The sequence below is a fragment of the Mustela nivalis genome (assembly GCF_964662115.1).
Source record: "Mustela nivalis genome assembly, chromosome: 10".
NCBI classification, from domain to species: domain Eukaryota; kingdom Metazoa; phylum Chordata; class Mammalia; order Carnivora; family Mustelidae; genus Mustela; species Mustela nivalis.
In genome coordinates this window covers 85,443,034-85,463,701 of record NC_139029.1, presented here as the reverse complement: position 1 = coordinate 85,463,701, position 20,668 = coordinate 85,443,034, and the positions used below count along the sequence as shown (strand labels likewise).

The 20,668-nt window shown below is 35.5% G+C and overlaps 1 protein-coding gene across 6 annotated transcripts in view; it reads left to right on the top strand.

Moving 5' to 3' along the window:
* COL11A1 (collagen type XI alpha 1 chain) overlaps positions 1 to 20,668 on the top strand; it is a 204,941-nt gene that overhangs the window by 4,212 nt on the left and 180,061 nt on the right. For all 6 annotated transcript variants that reach the window (XM_082686179.1, XM_082686184.1, XM_082686181.1 and 3 more), the window contains one exon: positions 18,859 to 19,026. In XM_082686179.1, the coding sequence (XP_082542305.1) occupies positions 18,859 to 19,026 (168 nt within the window). The remainder of the gene's footprint in view (positions 1 to 18,858; positions 19,027 to 20,668) is intronic.

Sequence of the window (20,668 nt, the reverse complement as noted above, 5' to 3'; positions counted from 1 at the left end):
TAAATACTGAACTGAGACTATAAAAATTACTTTCTAAGAGGTATTCTCATATTTTTTAACAAAATTGTGAAGTTGCAAATGAGAAATGTATATACCTAGGTAGTATAATGATTTACAATTTATTTAATTAATATTTTAGGTTTGCCTCAATGTGACTAACAGAGCATATTATTCAAATTAAGTTATGCCTAAAATATCACAAGGCAAACATGAATCTCTTTTCATATTCTTGGGTAGGATTTCTGACAAAAAATAAAAATAAAAAATAAAAAACAAAACACAAAACAAACCCCCAAACTAAACAGTTACCTTTCTTTTTTTAAAAACTTGCTTCTTTTCTGAAAAAAACTCTCCTCACTCTGGTTAATTTATTGAAGCATTGCCTGTTTGGTAGTGAATGTTAATGAATGGACTCAAATCAAGCTTGGCTGAGTGTGTAATAAAAAGCTGAATTTTTCAAAGGAAGAAAGGTGTTTAGATTTTTTTAAGAGAATGCTAGAGATAGGAATTATTGTAGAGATTGTTTCCCTTTACTGTCTTCTCACTTCCCTAATGAGGAAACCAAGGCACAGAAAAGTTATTAGCTGAATGGTTTTTCTCATGAAAACATAAAAAATATTTCTATAATATTCAGTGTTTTTCTAAGTAAGTATAGTGAAGGTCTGCAATAGTGGTAAAAATATCTGCAAATAATGGTGGGTCTGAGACTTTATGGAATGACCAAATATTGCCTAACTGTACGTGTTGGAGTTTAGTGAGAAGATGAATTGAGTGAAAATGATTGATTTAAAGAAAATCAGACAGGAAACCGAGTTGTAGAATGTGTTAAAAAATTCCTCAATTTCCTAAGTTGGGAGAACGGTGATTTTTGATCGTTTATTTTGTTAATATACCTAATTATGTGATTCTTAGGATTATCGGTACCAGAGAAGAAAGCATAATAGTTTGTAAAATATTTTTTGTCTGTGTTTGTTGCTGGATTAGAAATGTAGTTTTTTACGTACTCTAAAGTTGTTATGGAGATCTGGGCACACTTCGAATTTTCAAGAAGCTAAGAAATTATACATTTATATAATATAAGTATATTATAAATTATTTCAAATAATATATTCATTTAATAATATATCTATGAGTTTATTATAAATGATGTCAAATTTCTATGCTTTCCAAGTTCATTTTAGTTTGATTGGATGGTATATACTATACATATGTATGGTTTTAGTCCTAAACCAGAAAATGAATTGATTATTACATGATGGTTTGTTTGTTGAATAGATAATCTTTTCACAAACAAGTGGCAAACTCTGGGAAAATATAGGAGAGCATTTAGTAATGCAAATTCCAATTAATTTTTCTTTTGGATTGTTTTTAAAGCATCTGAGACTACATATACAACTTCTACCTCAAAAATAAATGGAACATTAATCTATAGGGAAGTAGACACTCCTAAGAGATTACATGATATTTGTTGTGCTGACAACAACAATGGTAGATCTAGTATTTCCACTAAATGAAGACTTTTCCTATCTTCAGGGAAAACAGTATATGTCCTTAGGATCCTGGAGAAGATACTGTGGAAGTTAATCTAATGTTTATACTCATGATCAGTGCTAGCAATTTATATGAGTACAGGGTTTTATAAGTACTGAGCTATCCCCATCATTTTATATCATTTTTAATTATTATACTTAGCTATTCAAAAGCCAGAATTCCATTGTATCCTAAACACACTTTTCTTTCCTCCTACCTTTGGAGAAATAATTAAGGGCAGTTGGTGTAATCATTAGGAATTCAAGGCAAGTACAGAGTGGGGGCTGAGAGTGATCTGCATTTCTGCTTTTACTCCTCCACCTCCCTCATTTGATACTGGGGAAATGTGACCTGAGCTGGGAGTGGTGAGAGGAAACCAAACTTTGTTTTTGATCATTGAAGTTTTTCTCCTTAGCAAAGAAGAAAGAGAGGTATGCACGGATGTTATAAAAAGTTGCAGTGCTCCCTAAATTCTCTGCCTGTAGAGGCAACTTTAGATACAAATTTCAGTTTAGCTTTTGGTATACTCTAATGACGTCCCTAAATTTGGACATTTTTCTTCTAATTTCTCTTGCAATTTAATTCAGAATATAAACTTTTTTTTTTCATTTTAACCTGTCTTCTGTATTATAATGTGTCTACTATATATATTTCTTTTTCTTGCAAAACCCTAATATAATTTTATTTTTGTAGGCATTTTTTTTTTTTTTTTGTACTTTCTGTTGTCTCAAAACTCGACTTCTCTAGCTGGTAGAGAAGATGAAAGCCGATTTTAAAGTGATTTAGTGAGCAGTGTCTGTTGGTTGCAGTCTTTGGCCTACTACTGACTTGGCTACTGGTTCTTTAGACATTGGCTGATCACCAGACCTACTGTTATCTGGTAAAATAAACTCTTTACTTGCTGCGCATGGAATTAGAGACAGTGCTATTAATTTAGGAGAAAGAACTCAGAGAAAAGAAAGGTTATCATATTTCAGAGTAAGAGACCAGCTTAAATACGACTTGACAATTGAGAACTAAAACAAACCTGTGTAAAAGTGCTTTAGCACAATCAACTTTTGCAATCCCTTCAAACCTTCTTTTTTTTCCGTAAAAAGCATTTCTTTCTTATTTTAAACAAATTTAATTGCTCTTGAATGGCCCTGTACTGTACAGGCAAATGAAGGTCCCTATTCATAGAACTGGAGCGCATAGAGTGTCAGTGGAAGCTTCCTTCCTCTGTCTGACTGGTAAACTGGCATCCGGTCTTACAGGCGTGAACCTTCCACTGTGTGAGATGGTTGGCTTTCCTTCCCCACTCAGCTCTTTGCAAACAACTTCCCAGAAGGATGACTGCCAGAAAGGGCAGAGGTTGCAATTCCTGACAAAACTAATAAGAAATTCTGAAAGCACGTTGCACTTTGTGCTCCTATTAGCTCTGCGGAGAAGGAAGAGCCATGCATATTGTACCACTATTTTCCCTGACCTCTCTCTTTAGGCTAGTGTCAACAGTGGAGCACACCCTCCTGTCACTCTTCTTTCTGAACGCTGATGAGTCTTCAGAATACTTCACTGATTTCAAGAATAAATATATTGTGCAAATGGATTAGCATGTTGTAGAGTGGCCTTTAGGACGGGACCCCTCTGTATGTCCCGACTGATGACCAGCTATTTCCCACCTGCCACAGACCTGGCGCCATTTACCTTGCCCTTCAGCCATGTTAAACCTCTTGCCAGTATTCTCCCCTGTCCTAGAACACACTATTCTTTTTCCCTCGAATATCTGTTCCCTTCCCGTCCATCTAGGAATTGTCTTTACCTACTTCAAGTTTTAGATCAAGCTTCATATCTCCAGGCAGATAGAATAGTAAGATCTAACCCTAAATGTACGCTTATTATTATGTGCCAGGTCCTGTTGTTAGCACTTTTCATGTAGAATCTCATTTCATTCTGACAAGTGCCCTGGAAGTACGCTAATATTTAAAATGTACACTTTATCCATAAAGGAACTGAAAAACAGAGAAGTTAATTACTATGCCTAAGGTCACACAGCTTCTATGTGTAGACCCAGGATTTTAATTTAGACAGTCTTGTTCCAGAGCTTGTGTTTTTGATCATTTGTTCATGTTTATTTTATCTTGTGTTCTGTTTCCACACAGCCCCCCTGACTTATGATTATAGTGCCCTGGGGCTTAACAGTAATGGACAGATCACGCAAAAGCACCACAGTAAGCACCATGTCAATTGTGTGCGAGTAACTTGAAAGCTACCAAGGAGAAATTTAAAGAGGACTTGGCAAAAGGCATTGCTACAATTCAGGTATCTCTTCAGCTTGCATTAGTTTCAGTGGTGGAGGCCATAACGCTCTTACCATTTTTTTTTTAAAGATTTTATTTATTTATTTGACAGAGAGAGATCACAAGTAGGCAGAGAGGCAGGCAGAGAGAGAGAGGAGGAAGCAGGCTCCCTGCAGAGCAGAGAGCCCGATGCGATACTCAATCCCAGGACCCTGAGATCATGACCTGAGCTGAAGGCAGCAGCTTAACCCACTGAGCCACCCAGGTACCCCATGCTCTTAACATTTTAAGAACAAACCTAAACCCTGATGATGGTGAAGAATGCTAAGGGCTGTTACTGGAAGCCAACAAACGTTACTTTGTTTCCTCTGACTTATTTAAGGAGAAGTTGACAGCTGTATCTTAGCATTCAAGGGTCAGATTGGGGTTGACTTGGTTTCATTAAGTAATAAGGATACTTACAAATTGCTGCTGGTTCTAATCAGGATCTATTGCAAGGAACCACAGGTGTTTTGTTTTGTTAAAGATTTTATTTATTTATTTGACAGACAGAGATCACAAGCAGGCAAAGAAGCAGTCAGAGAGAGAGGAGGAAGCAGGCTCCCTGATGAGCAGAGAGCCCGATGCGGGGCTCGATGCGGGGCTCGATCCCAGGACCCTGAGATCATAACCTGCGCTGAAGGCAGAGGCTTTAACCCACTGAGCCACCCAGGTGCCCCAGGAACCACAGGCCTTATTCCACTCTGGGAGACTGATACATGGCAGTATACCTATTACTTTCAGTACAGAAGTGTCAGATCTAGTTATCTAAAAGCTGTTTGGAATATAATCAACCGGGAGATTGTTAACTAAAAGATACATAGTTTGCAACAAAACAAAACAAAACAAAACATTATTTTAAAAATTACTCATTTATCTGTTAGTATTCCTGTAGGAGTTACTGGGAGATAGTAACTATGATTTGGTTTTATTTCTGTCCTCAGGGTCTACCAAGAATGCCAGAATGCACAGGATATAATACAGTCACTATTTAGATTGCAAGCTATCTTCTTAACTTTGCCCAGTGGACTGGAACATGGTTAAACCTAGTTAACTCGGGAGTGGTGTGAAGGGACATACTCCTGTCTTGTCGTTAGCAGTAATTACATCCCTCCCTCTTTCTTCACTTTTTCTCTATAAGTGAATGAATTGGGATATCCCTCGAGCTTTCCTCATTTGGAGAACAGATTTTGCACATTCTCTTCAAAGACACTTCTAAATATTTGAAGCTACTAATTGCTTATATTACCTCTAAAATTGTAGTTTGCTTTAACATAATAATCTCATAGAGAAAAACACCATATGAAGCCATATTTTTGTTTTGACAGCAACATATATCATCATTTCACTGCTGGTGAACAAGAAAGTTTAAGGCAAGAGTGGTTTCAATCTGTTGAAGTATTAATTGGGAAAATTCTGGCATATATTCATTTTGAAACTTTTATCTGTTTTGAATGTTGTTAGGGATTTCTGATTTTGCTTAATAATATTAGAAAGAGCAGCCTATCTATATTTTTACTTTATGATTATTTTAGTAAACTCATTCTAGAAAATAATCTGCATATTATACATGTATTATAATTATTATATTATGAAATGCCATTGTTAAGCAAGGAGTATATAAAGTTTCAAGTGCCTGATAAGAGATAGTAGTTGTAGAATTGTTTTAGAAGAATATAACCTATTTTTTAGATTCTATTCCTACCTGTTGTATATTTTAGTTACGCTAAAGTCATTAAGATAGGTATCTTTGTCTGTTTTAGTGTGTTCCAAGCACACAGAGCAGAGCCTGTCACATAGTATTGGATAAATCTTTGTTGAATGAAGTGAAAGTGTTGGTTGAAGCTCTAATGAGTTGCTCTTCAGTACCCTAACAACCTGAGATATAAGCTGGTATATATCTGTTATTGTCAGTGTCTACAGAAATATATCAAACAGACTTTTGCTGATATTATTGTGATTTCCTGAAAATGTCAGTCTCTGCTTTGCCTCTGAGCAAGCTACGATCTTTACCTTGAACACTTCCAAACCACTTACCATTGCTTTTTACTTAGGATTTAGATATTATCTTCTAAGGGAATACCTTTCCTCAACCATAAAGACTGAGGTAGTTGATCTTGCATAACATTCTGAAGCACACTGTATTTACTCCAAACCTGAATATTTATCACCGAATATTTGTGATGCTAAAATTAAAACAGGGAATGCTTCTTTTTCATTCAGGCTTCTAGCACTATACCTGGAGTAGAATAGATGGCCAATAAATGTTTATCATATGGATTAATGACCTCATAAGCAAGGGATTATACTAAAGTCAAGAAGACAAGGGCAGTCAGCCTTGGCTTGCTATCACAATCATTTCCAGTCCTATCTCTGTGGATTTTGATTGAGTAGATTTTGTACAGAATCCAAGCATAGGTGCTTTATAAACTCACAGATAATTTTGATGTACATCCAAGGGTTTATGAATCTTTTGTATCAGGAAATAAATACACCCAAAGTTGGGAACATGTCTAGCTTGTAGAACAGGTCACTGGAAGTTACGTAAAAGATTATTTATCTGTTGTGTGCAAATCATTGGATAAATACCCAATTACCCAAGAGGAGTGACTCTGTAAAACTGATTTGGATAGATCAACTGCTTATGATAGAGATCATGCTTTGTTTTTAAATCCTTTTCTCTAAACCATGTAATAAAGTAAATGCCAACAATATTGTTTTTCTCAACATTAAAGTCAAATGCTTGTATTGAAACTTGAGATTTGAGTTTTATAATAAACATTTTAATAGCTTTGGCCACTTGTAAACCCGAATGCCAAGCTTTTTAAGTATCATGCCCTCAATTGGCATTTGTTCTTTCCTTCACCATCCTCAGAGTTGTGATATTATTTCTCCTTTCAGTTTTCAGCTCATAGAAGCTTTTTATGATACAAGAGAGTTCAGGATTGAGGCTGTTCAATAACCGTGAAGATTAAATGACTCTCTCCTATGTGCAGTCGGTGTTAGGTGTCCTGACTACAGAAAGAGTATGTCTGTGTCTACTGACATGGCCTATGGTATGTGTGTTATCAGAAGAGCGCTGGGTTAGGAGAATAGGCTGAGGCCAGAAGACTGTATGGATACTTTTTTTCTGCATGGTACAGAATCATGGGACTAGTTAAAAAATACAGGCATGCTGCTAAGTTGGTAGAGGCAGTACCTACTTTGCTATCTATGCATACTAGGTGGTTCCCTTTGATTGCAACCACTGGATCTTCTGACAAGTTACAAGGGAACTGAAGCCATACTGCTTTTTCTGGACTAGCCAGCCCACTGTAAAATCACCTGGGATTCTCCAAGACAATTAGTACATTTAAGTCACACTTGATGCAGGGTTATGGCCATTATGGAATTGAAAAATGTATGAATGCATAATCTTCCTGTCTTATAAGGGAGTACATTAAACAAAATGTGTACACATGTTTATAAAAGATGTAGCCCAACACTTTAAGCCTTATATGTGATCATTCTTGTTATTATCCAACTTGTAGCATGTTTTTAGGACATAAATTATAAGTAGTTTTGTTTGTTTCTGAGGATTCATATGTGGGACAAAGATCTCTATGTTGATTGTTTTGTTTTGTTTTTGAGGATTTTATTTATTTATTCGACAGACAGAGATCCCAAGGAGGCAGAGCGGCAGGCAGAGAGACAGGGGAAGCAGGCTCCCCTCTGAGCAGAGAGCCCAATGTGGGGCTCGATCCCTGGACCCTGAGATCATGACCTGAGCTGAAGGCAGAGGCCTTAACCCACTGAGCCACCCAGGCACCCCATATGTTGATTGCTTGAGAAAGTAAAATATTTATTATAATCTTTTTTAAGTCATAATGATTTCTTTCACAGAAAGTTATATCAGAGTTTTCAAATAAGTATAATTAACTAATTATAGGTTTAGATAATGTTAATAGGCTGTATAGCTTTAGATAATGTTAATTATCTATAGCTTTAGATAATGTTATAGCTTTAGATAATGTTAATGGGCTGTCAACTCTCAAAGTTTTGTTTTTATCCCATATCTTTTCCCTGAATTCCAGACTCATATACTCAACTGCCTATTCAGCCATTTCCAGTGGAATGTATTACATTGTCTCAAAATTAGCATTCCCAAACCTCAATATTAGAACTCTTCCTGAAGCCTGTTCTGCTCACAATCTTTCCAGCTCAATTGATGAAAACACAGTCAGATGTTCGAACTAAAATACTCAAGAATAGCTTTCACTCCTCTTCTCTCATACTCTGTATCCAACCCTTCAGCAACCCTATCTGCCATGTTTTCAGAATATATCCAGAATCCGACCTAGTACTTCATCTCTCGGTTCAGCATTCCAAAATTGACAAAATTTTATACCTCGAGGATCACAATTGCTTCCTCCGTGCTCTGTTCCACTCTAGTGCCCCGAAAGTCCGTTCTCAACTCAGCAGCCACAGTGGTCTGGAAAATTCGTTGGTTCATGTTACTTCTCTCTCTTCACTTCCAGTAGTTTTCCATCTCACCTGGAATACAATCTAAACTCTTTGTACATCCCACAGGACCTGTACAATCTGCCTTCAGCCTTCCTCCCCCTTATTTCTCTGACCTCATCTCTTATACTCCTTTATTTCCTCTACTGGAGACCTAAGTGTTTCCTTGCATTTCCTCCAACTTCTCCCCTCTGGGGCGACTCCTATCTCTGGTACTTTGCACTTGCTATTCCTTCTGCTTAGAATGCTATGCTGTTAAAATATCTGGATAGAAAAGCCTCTTAGGCCTTGCTAGACTGTTCAAACATTATGTCCTTATTGAGGCCTTTCCTGTTTTTCTAATTTGATACTAAAATCCATACCTCCTCAACCCTCACTTAGGATTTATTTATTTTTTTCTTAGTACTATTCACATATTTGTCATTTATAAAAAGTAACGACTTACTTAAATTTAAGGTGGAGATTTTATTTTAAGGCATTCTATCAAATGCAGAATTAGATGTTGTTAAAGTACAAGGAGTACAAATATTGCCTTAAAGCGTTTGGGCAGCTTCTAGGCCATTTTAATCCACATATTTGCCATAGTTTTTAACTTGATTTTACATATAGACATAGTCAAAGTCAAAATTCCACATAGAAAAGCTTTTTACTTATTTGATGAACATCATGCCCATCAATTCAGTTGTTCTAAGAGATTATCGTTGTATAGACGTAATAATGGGAGTTTGTTCAGCTGGTTTAACAGGGGAATAATGTGGGACTTGTGGTTACTTAAAAAGTAGATGGGAGATATTTAAAGTTGAAGACATAAAAGCAACTACAGAATAATATTGTTAAGGAAATGTACACACATGCTGATACTCAAAGCAGATCTATTTGTTATTCCCAATCAATACTAAATCTCAACTAGGATCACAGGGTTCACACATATCTCTCAACCACTGGGCAGGTCAGAATTAGAATAAACAGTCAATAGTGAGATGTGGATACAGTGGATTGTGATGTGAGTCACAATTTTTCAATTACTTCTACTTCAGAATATTTCATTGTATATTTATTTTACCCTGATCATTCCAATCTTGAATTTCACTGTGTAAGTGACTTCTTTTTAAGCTGATATTTTCATGGGATTGTATGGAAGTACCTTTACATTTGGTCATTGGATGTCTGTTTTCTGAAATGGTATTACCATCAGGCTTGTTAAGTGCCTGGTATTGATGACATTAACTACAAAATTCCTGAAACTTCAGGCTATTCTTTTACACATGTCTTTGTCCATGTTATTCTCAATTTGATGCTGTTCTTGGTTTGAGTATCAAATACCCAGTTTTTGTAAGATATCCATAAAAACTTGAGCCTTGAGATACTTGTTTATTTTATTCATTTTTTTCCTGAAGGAAAATATACTCTCTAAAAAATAGGTTTAACTATAAGAGACTCTTAATCTCACAAAACAAACTGAAGATTGCTGGGGGGAGGGGGTATGGAGTAGGTTGTTGGGTTATGGACATTGGGGAGGGTATGTGCTATGGTGAGTGCTGTGAAGTATGTAAGCCTGACGATTCACAGACCTGTACCCCTGGGACAAATAACACATTATGTGTTAACAAAGAAATTAAAAAAAAATAAATTGATGAATTGAAGTACTGGTGAAAAAAAATAGTTTTAAAAATGACAAAACATGTAGGTTTACTATAGAATCCCATGGGGATAAAATGAACCTTAAACTCTACCCATGCCTGGGAGTAGTTAGTGTAAATTCTGCAACTATAATCTTATAAGCTTAAAATTTATTAATGTTTTCAAGCAGTTCACTTCTCCCATTTTATACTTTTTTTGAGTACAAAGTTTATATTATAGAATACAGACAAAAAGTCTAATTATTCAGCTATAAGGAGTTGTGTTGGGACAGGAAATTTATGTGATTTCTATTGACATTATTTGTGCCACACAGTCACTAAAAGATGAACTTTCATACTTCTTTTTTTAAACATGAAAGAATTTAGGTCAATGTGTTTTGTTTTTTAATATTCATGTTTGCAATACAAGATTGGTGTATAGCATACAAGTGTTTGAAATAAATGAAGAAATAGTACCCGAGGTAAGACACTAAAGTATTAGTTTTTTTTAAAAGATTTATTTATTTATTTTAGACAGAGAGACAGAGCACATGAGTGTGGGGGAGGGAAGGGCAGAGGGGAAAAAAAGAATAGAAAATTTTCTGTTAAGCATGGAGCTCTATACATGTCGCTTGATTCCACAATCCTGAGATCATGACCTGAGCTGAAATCAAGAGTCAGATGCTTAGCTGACTGAGCCACCTAGGCACCCTGAAAATATCAGTTTTTAAAATATTTTAATAAATATCTAATATCACAGTTGCTTTATTTAATCGAGAGTTATGTTAATGTCTATGCAATAAAAAAAATTATTAAAAGGAGAAAATGCTAATGATAGCATATGGATGTCAGGTTGTGCTGCAGAGCAGTGATGGAGCAGTGAACATGAAGATGGGGATTTGAGACCTATCCGGTTGCATAAGCTACCAATGTTCCAGGCAATTTCCTGGAGTTGTATGTACTTGGGAAGACGTAAGAACATGCTGGAGAGATTGCTCAGCATTACATAATGGTCATGGTCCATACCTGATGGACCTTTAGATATGGAAACCTGTTTAGTCTTCTGTTCATCTGTAAGGAGATTTCCCAAATTTGTCAGGGAAATGGATAGCAAGAATCAAGTGAATTATAACTGTGGGGGGAAACATGGGTGATGCTCACTGGAACTATTAAAGATGTTCAAAATGGTTGAAAACTTAAGGACATAGTGCTTTTAGATAGTATTTTTACTGAGTGTTTACTGTGTGTTGGAAGAGGTTAAAATGCCTTATTTTCTTGAGTTCTCAAAATGAGGCTAAGTTGAAGAAACTAGGTTAGAGAGTGGGTAAGTAGGTTACCCGAAGTCATGCAGATAGTAAGTGCTTGGACTAGAAATTGAATTAGAAGTTAGGTAAACGTGGATTAGAAGTCGGGCAGTTCTAAGTATAGAAATGGAGTTATTAATTGTTGGCTAGTCACTTGTCATATCCACTTATCATATCCTATCCTAAGGAGTCCATTTGAGACTTTATTAAGAGCTCTTATGATTTTAAATATAGCAAGGTATTGGTAATAGTTAAATTATAATAATAGTCACTTCACTCTCACTTTTTCTTTTGTTAGTCCTACATCCCACCACCACATGAACATGGTAGCACTCCTGGTTTTTTGATATTTATCTAGAGCAGCAAAGCATTTAATGACGGGGGAGGAGATTTTTTTTTTTAATTCATTTTTTTAAAGTTTGTTTTTTTCTTTTTTAAGATTTTATTTAATTATTTGAGAGAGAGAGAATACAAGCAGGGGTGCAGCAGGAAGAGGGAGAAGCAAGCTTCTGCTGAGCAGAGAGCCTGATGTGAGGCTCCATCCCAGGACGCTGGGATCGTGACCTGAGCCGAAGGCAGATGTTAACTAACTGAGCCACCCAGGTGCCCAATATTTTTTTTAAGGATTTTATTTATTTATTTGATAGAGAGAGTGTGTGTGTGTGCAGGTGGGGAGAGGAGCAGAAGGAGAGGGACAAACAGATTCCCCACTGAGCTTGGGGCCTGGTACAGGGCTCGATCTCACCACCCTGATACCATGAAGTAAGCCAAAACCAAGAATCGGACCCTTAAATGATTGAGCCACCCAGGTATCCCAGGAGATGGTTTATAACTCTTTCTTTGTTTTAGTTTACTTTTACTTCTCCTTACAATGGTCTGTTTCATATGCGGCCTGTGATGTGAGGTATAATATGAGGATAAGTGAGTCCCTAGAAATGGGGAAGGATCACTTTAGAAAGGCAACTGAAGAACTGTGTTCTTGCCACGCTTGAATCAAAGGGAAAGAATCCAATTTGGGAAGCTCTCTAAGGTGCTGTTTTTATATAAAGGCCATTTCTGGGACGCCTGGGTGGCTCAATTGGTTAAGCAGCTGCCTTCGGCTCAGGTCATGATCCCAGTGTTCTGGGATCGAGTCCCACATCGGGCTCCTTGCTCGGCAGGGAGTCTGCTTCTCCCTTTGCCTCTGTCTGCCTGTGTTCATGCTCTCTCTCTCTGACAAATAAATAAAAAAATCTTAAAAAAAAAAAAAGGCCATTTCTAACATTCATTTTCCTTCTCAGACTGATGGGAAAGAAACTCTAGCTCTGAGGCAGGGTGTAGCTGCTCTTCGATTCATGTATTCATTCATTCATTAAATATATTTCTGTTGATTATTTACTATGTGTCAGCCGCTAGGTTATTTATGAAGACTGCAGTGAACATCAACAGTGCTGATGTTTGCTGTCAGAGGGTTTACCATCTATCAGGGAAGGCAGACATCAAACAGTACATTACAAGCTTAGCAGAGAGAGAAGGAGGGAGATGAGGTGGTATGAGTCTGTAACAGGGAGTTTAGACACACATTGTGCCTGAGTGGGAATGAGATAATGAAGCAAGTAAACAAAATAGAATGTGGAGTTATCCAAGGGGAATATAGGGTCCTTGGTATCACATGAGTGGATCACAGAACCCAGCCTGGTGGAGATGAAGAAGTCATGATTGAGTCAAGATCAAAAGGTTGATTAGGTCTCAGATCACCTGGCTTTAATCCTGGCCACCCATTAGATTCATCTAGGAAACTTCTAAAACATGGATTCCCCCCACCCCCTCTCCCTGCTCCCTGCTTCATTCTAGTCATTAGTTCTTATACAGGACTCAGGCATTCTTATGTTGTAAAAATTCTCTGGGAGATTCTAAAGGCAGGATTGAAAAACAGTCACCTTATCCTTAGACAACTGAGAAAGGATTGAAAAATTCCCCAATAAAGGGAGCACAGGATATTTTAGAAACTCAGAGTTTATATCAGCTGGAGCATTACATTTGGGGTTGGGGAAATAGATAGGAGTTAGTGTCAGTGTTTCACTTGGAGATTGTGGCTGTGAATCTCCATAGAGGAGGTCTGATTTTCCTCAAGAGGTCCTCAGAAGCCATGATGCACTCAGGGAGAGTTTGGACACTTAATAATTATTCAGTGTTGATGTCTTGTCAGGCAACCTGATTACTTTCATTTCCTTGTACACTGTGCTATCTTGTATCCATGCTACATATCTGATATTTCTGTCACCCTCCTCTTAGCTTATACACTTCTACCCATCCTTCAGAACTCAGCTTAAAAGAAACCGCATGTTAGATATTTCAGCCTTTGTGAACCGTACGATCTGTATCACAGTGATGCAACTCTGTTGTAAGGTGAAAGCAGCTGTGGACAATATATAAATGAATGGGTGTGGATGTAGTTTAGTACAAACATCATTTGTGGATGCTGAAATTTAAATTTCGTATATCTTCCATATGTCACAAAATACTACACTGCTTTTGATTTTTTAGCCATGTAAAAATAGAACCATTCGTATCTCTTGTAGCATTACAAAAATAGAAATGCTTAACTCCTAGGCATAGTTTTTCCTGCCCCTGTTCTAAGGCATCGTCACAAATACCAACTCACAAAAGCACTCTTAGGTAAATACTTTTTATTATTTTCATTTTACGGATGTAGAAACTGAAGGGCAAAGCAGTCCAGATCACACAGATGCTAGTGCCTGGGTTGGGATTTGGACTCCTTCCCCGTCTTCCACGCGATGTATTGGTGTCATTTACTCCTTATTGGTCATGGGAGTGTGTGAAGAAGTTTAAAGGAGGAATTAATTAGAGATGAAACTTTAGATCAGTAATCCATGTGGACACTGAAAGCAACAGAAGGAAAGGATTAAAGACCTGGGACGAACCAATCAGTAAAGGAGTTGGGTGTCCAAGAGATCAGCAAAACATAATGAAAAGACATATTAGGCCCTCGAAACTTTTGTTTTAAGATAAGAGGGCCCTGTGAGCTACAGAGAAAGTTGCTTGTAGTACTTTCACATTATTGTATTTCACGCTCAGTCAGTATTTTATATAGCTCATGTGGGTAGGTGTGTATGTATGCATACCTGTTCTTTTCTGGTTAGGGAAGAATTCAAGCATAGGTAAATAATTAAAACCAAATGTGTAGAGTGTTATAGTAGAGGTGAGTATATCACACCCAGCCGTGGGAGATAGGAAATGCTTTCTGGAGCAGATTACACATCACTTATATCCTCTGTTTCCCAAGGTGCTGTGGAGCTAAATGTTTCAGAAAGGGAAAATAGGATTTATAAAGGCCCAGAGGCAGGAGAAAGAAGATGGATGTGGGGGTTCTAGGAAGACTAAGTCCAGTATGACTAGAGCACTGAGTGAGGATGGAGTTAGGGGAAAAGACAAAGAAAAGAAAATGGTGCAGGTGCAGTTGGGTGGTACCGTGCAGACAAACGGGTGTGTTCAGACCTAAGAGATTTTATGTGCGGGGTCTGTGCATACCCTCTGGAAGTCAGTGGGTTCACTGGAGGAATTTAAGCAGCAAGGTGACATAAAGCCTGGAGTTTTGGAAGCTTGTTCAAGCTGTGGTGCACAGACTGATGAGAAGACATGTGGAAGCCAGTTAAATGACTATTAGAGTAATGCACGGGGCTCTGGTATCTTATTCTCCCATTTAATAAACTTAACAGTATGTAGTAAAAAGCAGGAAGAAATACTGTTGAACAAAATAACGTGCTAATAGGATACATCTGAAATTCTAATCATGGTTTGTGGCATCAGCTATTGGCAACATGGAAACTATTCCAATATTAAGGGCATTTAAGAATTGCTTTGAAAATGGAAATTTCACTTTTTTAGATGTATCGAGTTAAGCTACAACAATTACTGCTTTTAATCTTTAAACGGTTGGAGTTCAGTTAATAAAATATGAATAATAACTTTCCCATATGCGTATAATGTATGTGTGTGTATGTATAAAATCATAGAATCCATATTAGGAGAATTTGTTAAATGCTACAATTATGAGATTAAATAACAGGCAGATTTCAAAGTCGCTTAATTTTTTACTTAGTTTATTTGAAGGAAAAAACTTTAAAACTTGATTAAGTTTTGCATTTTTATAACTTGATATGCGTTTCTAGAAAAGGAAAAAAAAATAGTTGAAATTTTTACCTTGTGTCCCTATTTTTAAATTGGTTTTTGAAGAGTGAATTATTTCATATAATGTGTCTCTACAAAGAATTTTGTGAGGCTTTAAAAATAGAGCCCTTATTTTGAATCCTGTAAAGGGAATGTGTTTTTATCACATTACTTTCAAAGGAAGAAGGAACAAATGTGACAAAATCTGTGCTCTTGAAAAGGTCATCCTGTGAAAAGATATTCTGGAGAGAAGGGACGTGTGATTTATTTTATGTATTATTTACCCATGAGCACTTGGGACCGTGACCATGAGACTGCATCCTTTTCTGCTTAGAGTTACAGCCTTGGTAACTCGGTTCAGTCAGTCCTTGAGTCTTGACCCTGCTATACTTTTGCTAATGGCCTCAGAGCAAGAAGATAAGATAAAATAAGCAGATAAGATGCTGTGACTTTTAGAAACAGTCTCTTTCAGAGTCATTTATACCCTGAAACATAAATTGAGTGTAATTTAAAACAAATATAAACATCGGGGATCAATTAAGTGTCTCAAGATAATCTTAGTATATTGTTTATGTTTTAAGTTTCTTTTATGGGGTATAGGAATAAAGGTGGCAAAATGGCAGTAGCCTGGATTTGATATTTACCCAGATCTTAGGAGTGTCCTAAGTTTGCTTTCTGATTCTCAATTCCTTCATCTGTACAGTGGGGAGCAGAACATATGCCCTGAAAAGCGTGTCAAGAGCTTAGCCTAGTGGCTGGCACATACTAGGCTTTCTAGACATAGAAGCCATTATAGTTATTACTTTCTTTTTGTACTTTATGATAAGAGAAAGAAAGTTAAGAATGGTCAGGGGTTCCTACTGGCCTAAAAAAAATTGACCATCATGAGCAGAACTCCCGCAAAAAGGCTCTTGAATGCAATGATTCTTTTAAATATTCCAAGGCTGAACTAGAGAGAATCATATTTGATAGAGTTAAGGATTCCTTTGAAATGTCTGATTTCTATAAAGAAAAAGTTTTTTAAATTTCTTTTTAATAATTTGGAACCATATATACTATATTGGATAATATGTTGATTTTCATTCAGAAGCTTGATGAAATAGGCAGGTGGAGTATTGTTGAAGGAAGTATGCTTACCATACTCTAAAAAGGAAACCTGTAAAGCTTCATCCACACGTGTTTGTACGTATGGAAGTCAATACTCCTAAATCTTAATTAACTAAGGAAATGACCAAATATACATTGCTCACAAGCACTCATTCATTCATTCATTCATTCATTCTATAATGAACTGTTAGTCGTAAAAAAAATTACTACTTGAAATTATAATTTTCAAAAAACAACATCCTCTATGAAATGTGGTAAATTGTGATGGTATCTTTTGATTCTGAAATCAGAGTCCTTTTTCCATTCTCATTAAGTCCTCCCAGAAACAGTATATTTATAAAACACAACATATTTTGAAATTTGATCGCAATTCTATTCTGTTTTGTTTTTTAACTAACACCTGAACTTTTCAAATCAGTAATACTGGTTCACTTTCAGGCAGAAGTGATCTCTTCTTTCTGAACGGGAATCTAAAAACTTGCAGTAAGGACATCTGTCTCAAACATGCTCAGTAATACAATGGACAATGCATGGCCTTCTCTGAATGTTTTTATTTTTGAATAAGGAAAAAAAATAAATAGAACACGGGTCTATTGAGTGATACGCAGCTGAAGTCTGTTTTTATAACAATGCTTATACCACATGATTCATGGTTTGGCTTGCTTAATGAATTAAGCACATATTAAGTTGTGGATCAGGGGGTCTGATGATCTAAAACGTTGTCCTTTTATGTCTGCTTTATTTCATATCGTGTAACATTTTGAAGGTTCATCCATGTGGTAGCATGTATCAGAACGTCATTGCTATTTATTACTGAATTCTATTCCATTGTATGCATGTACTGTATTTTGTTAATCTGTTCATGTATTGATAGAAATTTGGTTTGTTTCCACCTTTTGGCTATTGTGAATAACATTTCAGTGAGCGTTGGCACACAGGTATCAATTTAAGTGACAGCTTTCAGTTCTTTTGGGTATATACCTAGGAGTGGAATCACTTGGTCATATGGTAATTTCATGTTCAGTGTTCTGAGGAATATTGTATAATTCCACTTTTATGAAATTTTTAGAACAGTCAGCTTCATAGAGATAGAATATATATTATCAGTTACCAGAGCCTGGGCAGAGGTGGTGAATTGGGAGTTACCCCTCAGTGGTTATAGTTTCTGTTTCAGGTGATGAAAATGTCTTGGAAACAGATAGTGGTGATGGTTGCACAGCATTGTGAATGTAATTATGCTGCTGTACATGAATCGGTTAAAATGGCAAATTTTATGTTGTATGTATTTTACCCCAATTAAAAAAGTGAATAGCATAATATACCAAAATCAATGAATTATACATATTAAATGGGTGAATTACATGACAAGTGAATTATATTCCAAAGAAACTGTTTAAAACATCAAGTTTATCCAAATGGATAGCACTTTATTAAATTTTTATCCAAAGATTACACTTTTATCCAAAGTCTCCCAGGACTTTCAATCTGAATCATGAAGCATGAAGCAACGTCCATGAAATACCCCGGCAAATTTAGAGGGTAAAAATCAACAAATTATACCTCAATATGCATATACATTCAAAGATACATAGATACATACACAAGTACACAAGTACACACTATTCACACTGCTATATGCTTATATATAATTTGTAGATAACTAACATAGAGATGTACTCAAGACAAGAGTATTATGTTTTGTTACCTATTCTTTATAACTTCTTTGTGTATACAATATGGCTTATTAATTACACATTTCGTAATAATTATGTATAATATCATGAATTCAAACCTTCAAAATCACCTTTATTTAGATTATGAATAGCTGAATAATAGATCTATTAGAAATTAATGGAATATGTCCAGATGCTGGCTTTCACTTTAATTCCAAATAATGCAATTATTTAGAATGATTAAAGACTTTATAAATTGTAACTGAGATGCATCAGACAGGATGTAAATTCACATATATTAAATTATATATTATATATAATATGTACTATATTACATATATATATAAAACATATATATTCTATATATTTGATTCTAAATCTACATATTTTCCCCACACATGAATATTTTCTGTTTGCTTTTCCATAATTTTATTCTTGATTTGACATATTTTGTATTTGAGGATTTCATAGTCTATAATTTATCTGCTGTTCCACTCCTCAGTCTCCTACCCAAATGTTAGGGAAGTATGGCAAGTAGCAGATTTGAGAAGTAGAATAACAAACTGTTTTATCTGTTAAGAATTCTCATTTTTATATTATTTGTTCAATTTTTTTTTTTTTACTTTTAATTTATTTTCAGCTGCTCCAGTTGATGTTCTGAAAGCTCTAGATTTTCACAACTCTCCAGAGGGAATATCAAAAACAACGGGCTTTTGCACAAACAGAAAGAATTCACAAGGTTCGGATACTGCTTACAGAGTTTCAAAGCAAGCACAACTCAGTGCTCCAACAAAGCAGTTATTTTCAGGTATGTTCACTTGATTACTACAACTACTACTACTTTACAAATTATTATTGTTTTCTTCTTATCATTCTCTATAATGCAAAATTATAGGGACAGATATAGTTCTTTCATATATGGGATGCTGAATACATTGTGGTCACTAAGGTGACTTATTGAAAATAACTAATGATTTAATGATTGCCAATTTTAACTCAGCACAATCACAGAAGATATACTCATTTGAAAATTTAATAATTTGTTATTTATTGCAAGATGACAAAATATGAAGACAATATTTTATCTAGCTTATTTTTGCATATAACCATGTAGAATTTATTTATTAGGGGGATCATGACAACTTTACCCTTAATGACTACCCATGTGGATTGAATGGGCATGTGGTTTAGACATACTTAGTGATTTTCTTTCTAAAATTAATATAATTTGCAATTGAAATTCTTCAGCAGATGTTATAAAACAGATTATTCTGTGTTATTTTTAGATCCTGTTCTTATCTCAAATATAGTAAAAGTTAGTCATATCTCATAGTTATAAGGAGATCTGGGACTAGAGATTTTGTAAATCTTTACCTGAAAAGTTTTGTAATGATATTGGAAAATACCTGGTGACTATTTCTATCTTTCTTTCCAAGACGGACTTAATAACACTCGTTATCTAATCATGGTAATGTAGGGAAATGGAGTTGAGTGATAAAAGGACAATTTTTGAGCATCACATTGTGAAGGCAAGCAACTCCTTATAAGTCTGCTATTGGATACATGTCAATTATTTTTTCTTATAACTATACTAAATTGAATGTCCTCATCCTTACTTAACAGAGAGGGAATAGTTTCACTGAAGTTCTTGGACTTGTCCAAATTACGAGGGGTCAGTATTTAATCCAGGTCTTGTCTATTGCCAAGACCATTATTCCCTATACTCTCAGGAGTTTCTTGTTGGTGCTTTGGGATCCTCAGAAATCATTTATCATTTAAACTCTTCATATTATCCTCTCTACTACCTTTATCTGAAGGGATTTGAATTCCCTATTTTCACATAAAACTGTTTCCTGACAACAGAAAAATTAAAAATGAAGGAACTAAAGAATTACAAAACAAGGTAGTATATTTTTCATGGATGGACATTTTAAAGTGTTTTTGAAAACACATTTATTTTTATTAAACTGTTTTTCCTCCCAATTTTTCTTGTTTTGCTAGACGAAAGTAACAAACTGAAAATACAAAGAATATCAATGCATTAATTTTTCTGACTTGGAAAATAAAATGTGAGAATAGTTAAGTCCATAATATATTTTTTTAAAAAATCAAGTTTAAAAGTTGCACATGTAAAAATATGTTGCTTTTCTATTTATCTTCACTCTAATGCAGAAATAAGAAAGGGATGGGAATTTTCAAGAGAAAAAAAAAACAGTGAAAAATACACTCATGGAAAAGTTCTGGAAATACTCAGAAAGTTAGGGGTTTTTTTTGTTTGTTTGTTTGTTTTTGTTTTGTTTTTAGAAAGTTAGTTTTAAATTTTTTATACTTTGGTTCATCCTATCAGGGTCAGTTTTTCTGCCTTCCAAATTGGTGGTTAGTTTGATTAGTTCAATCACTTCTGTTGTGCTACTCAGAGTAAAAGAATGCGATGTATGCCTTTGGAATCT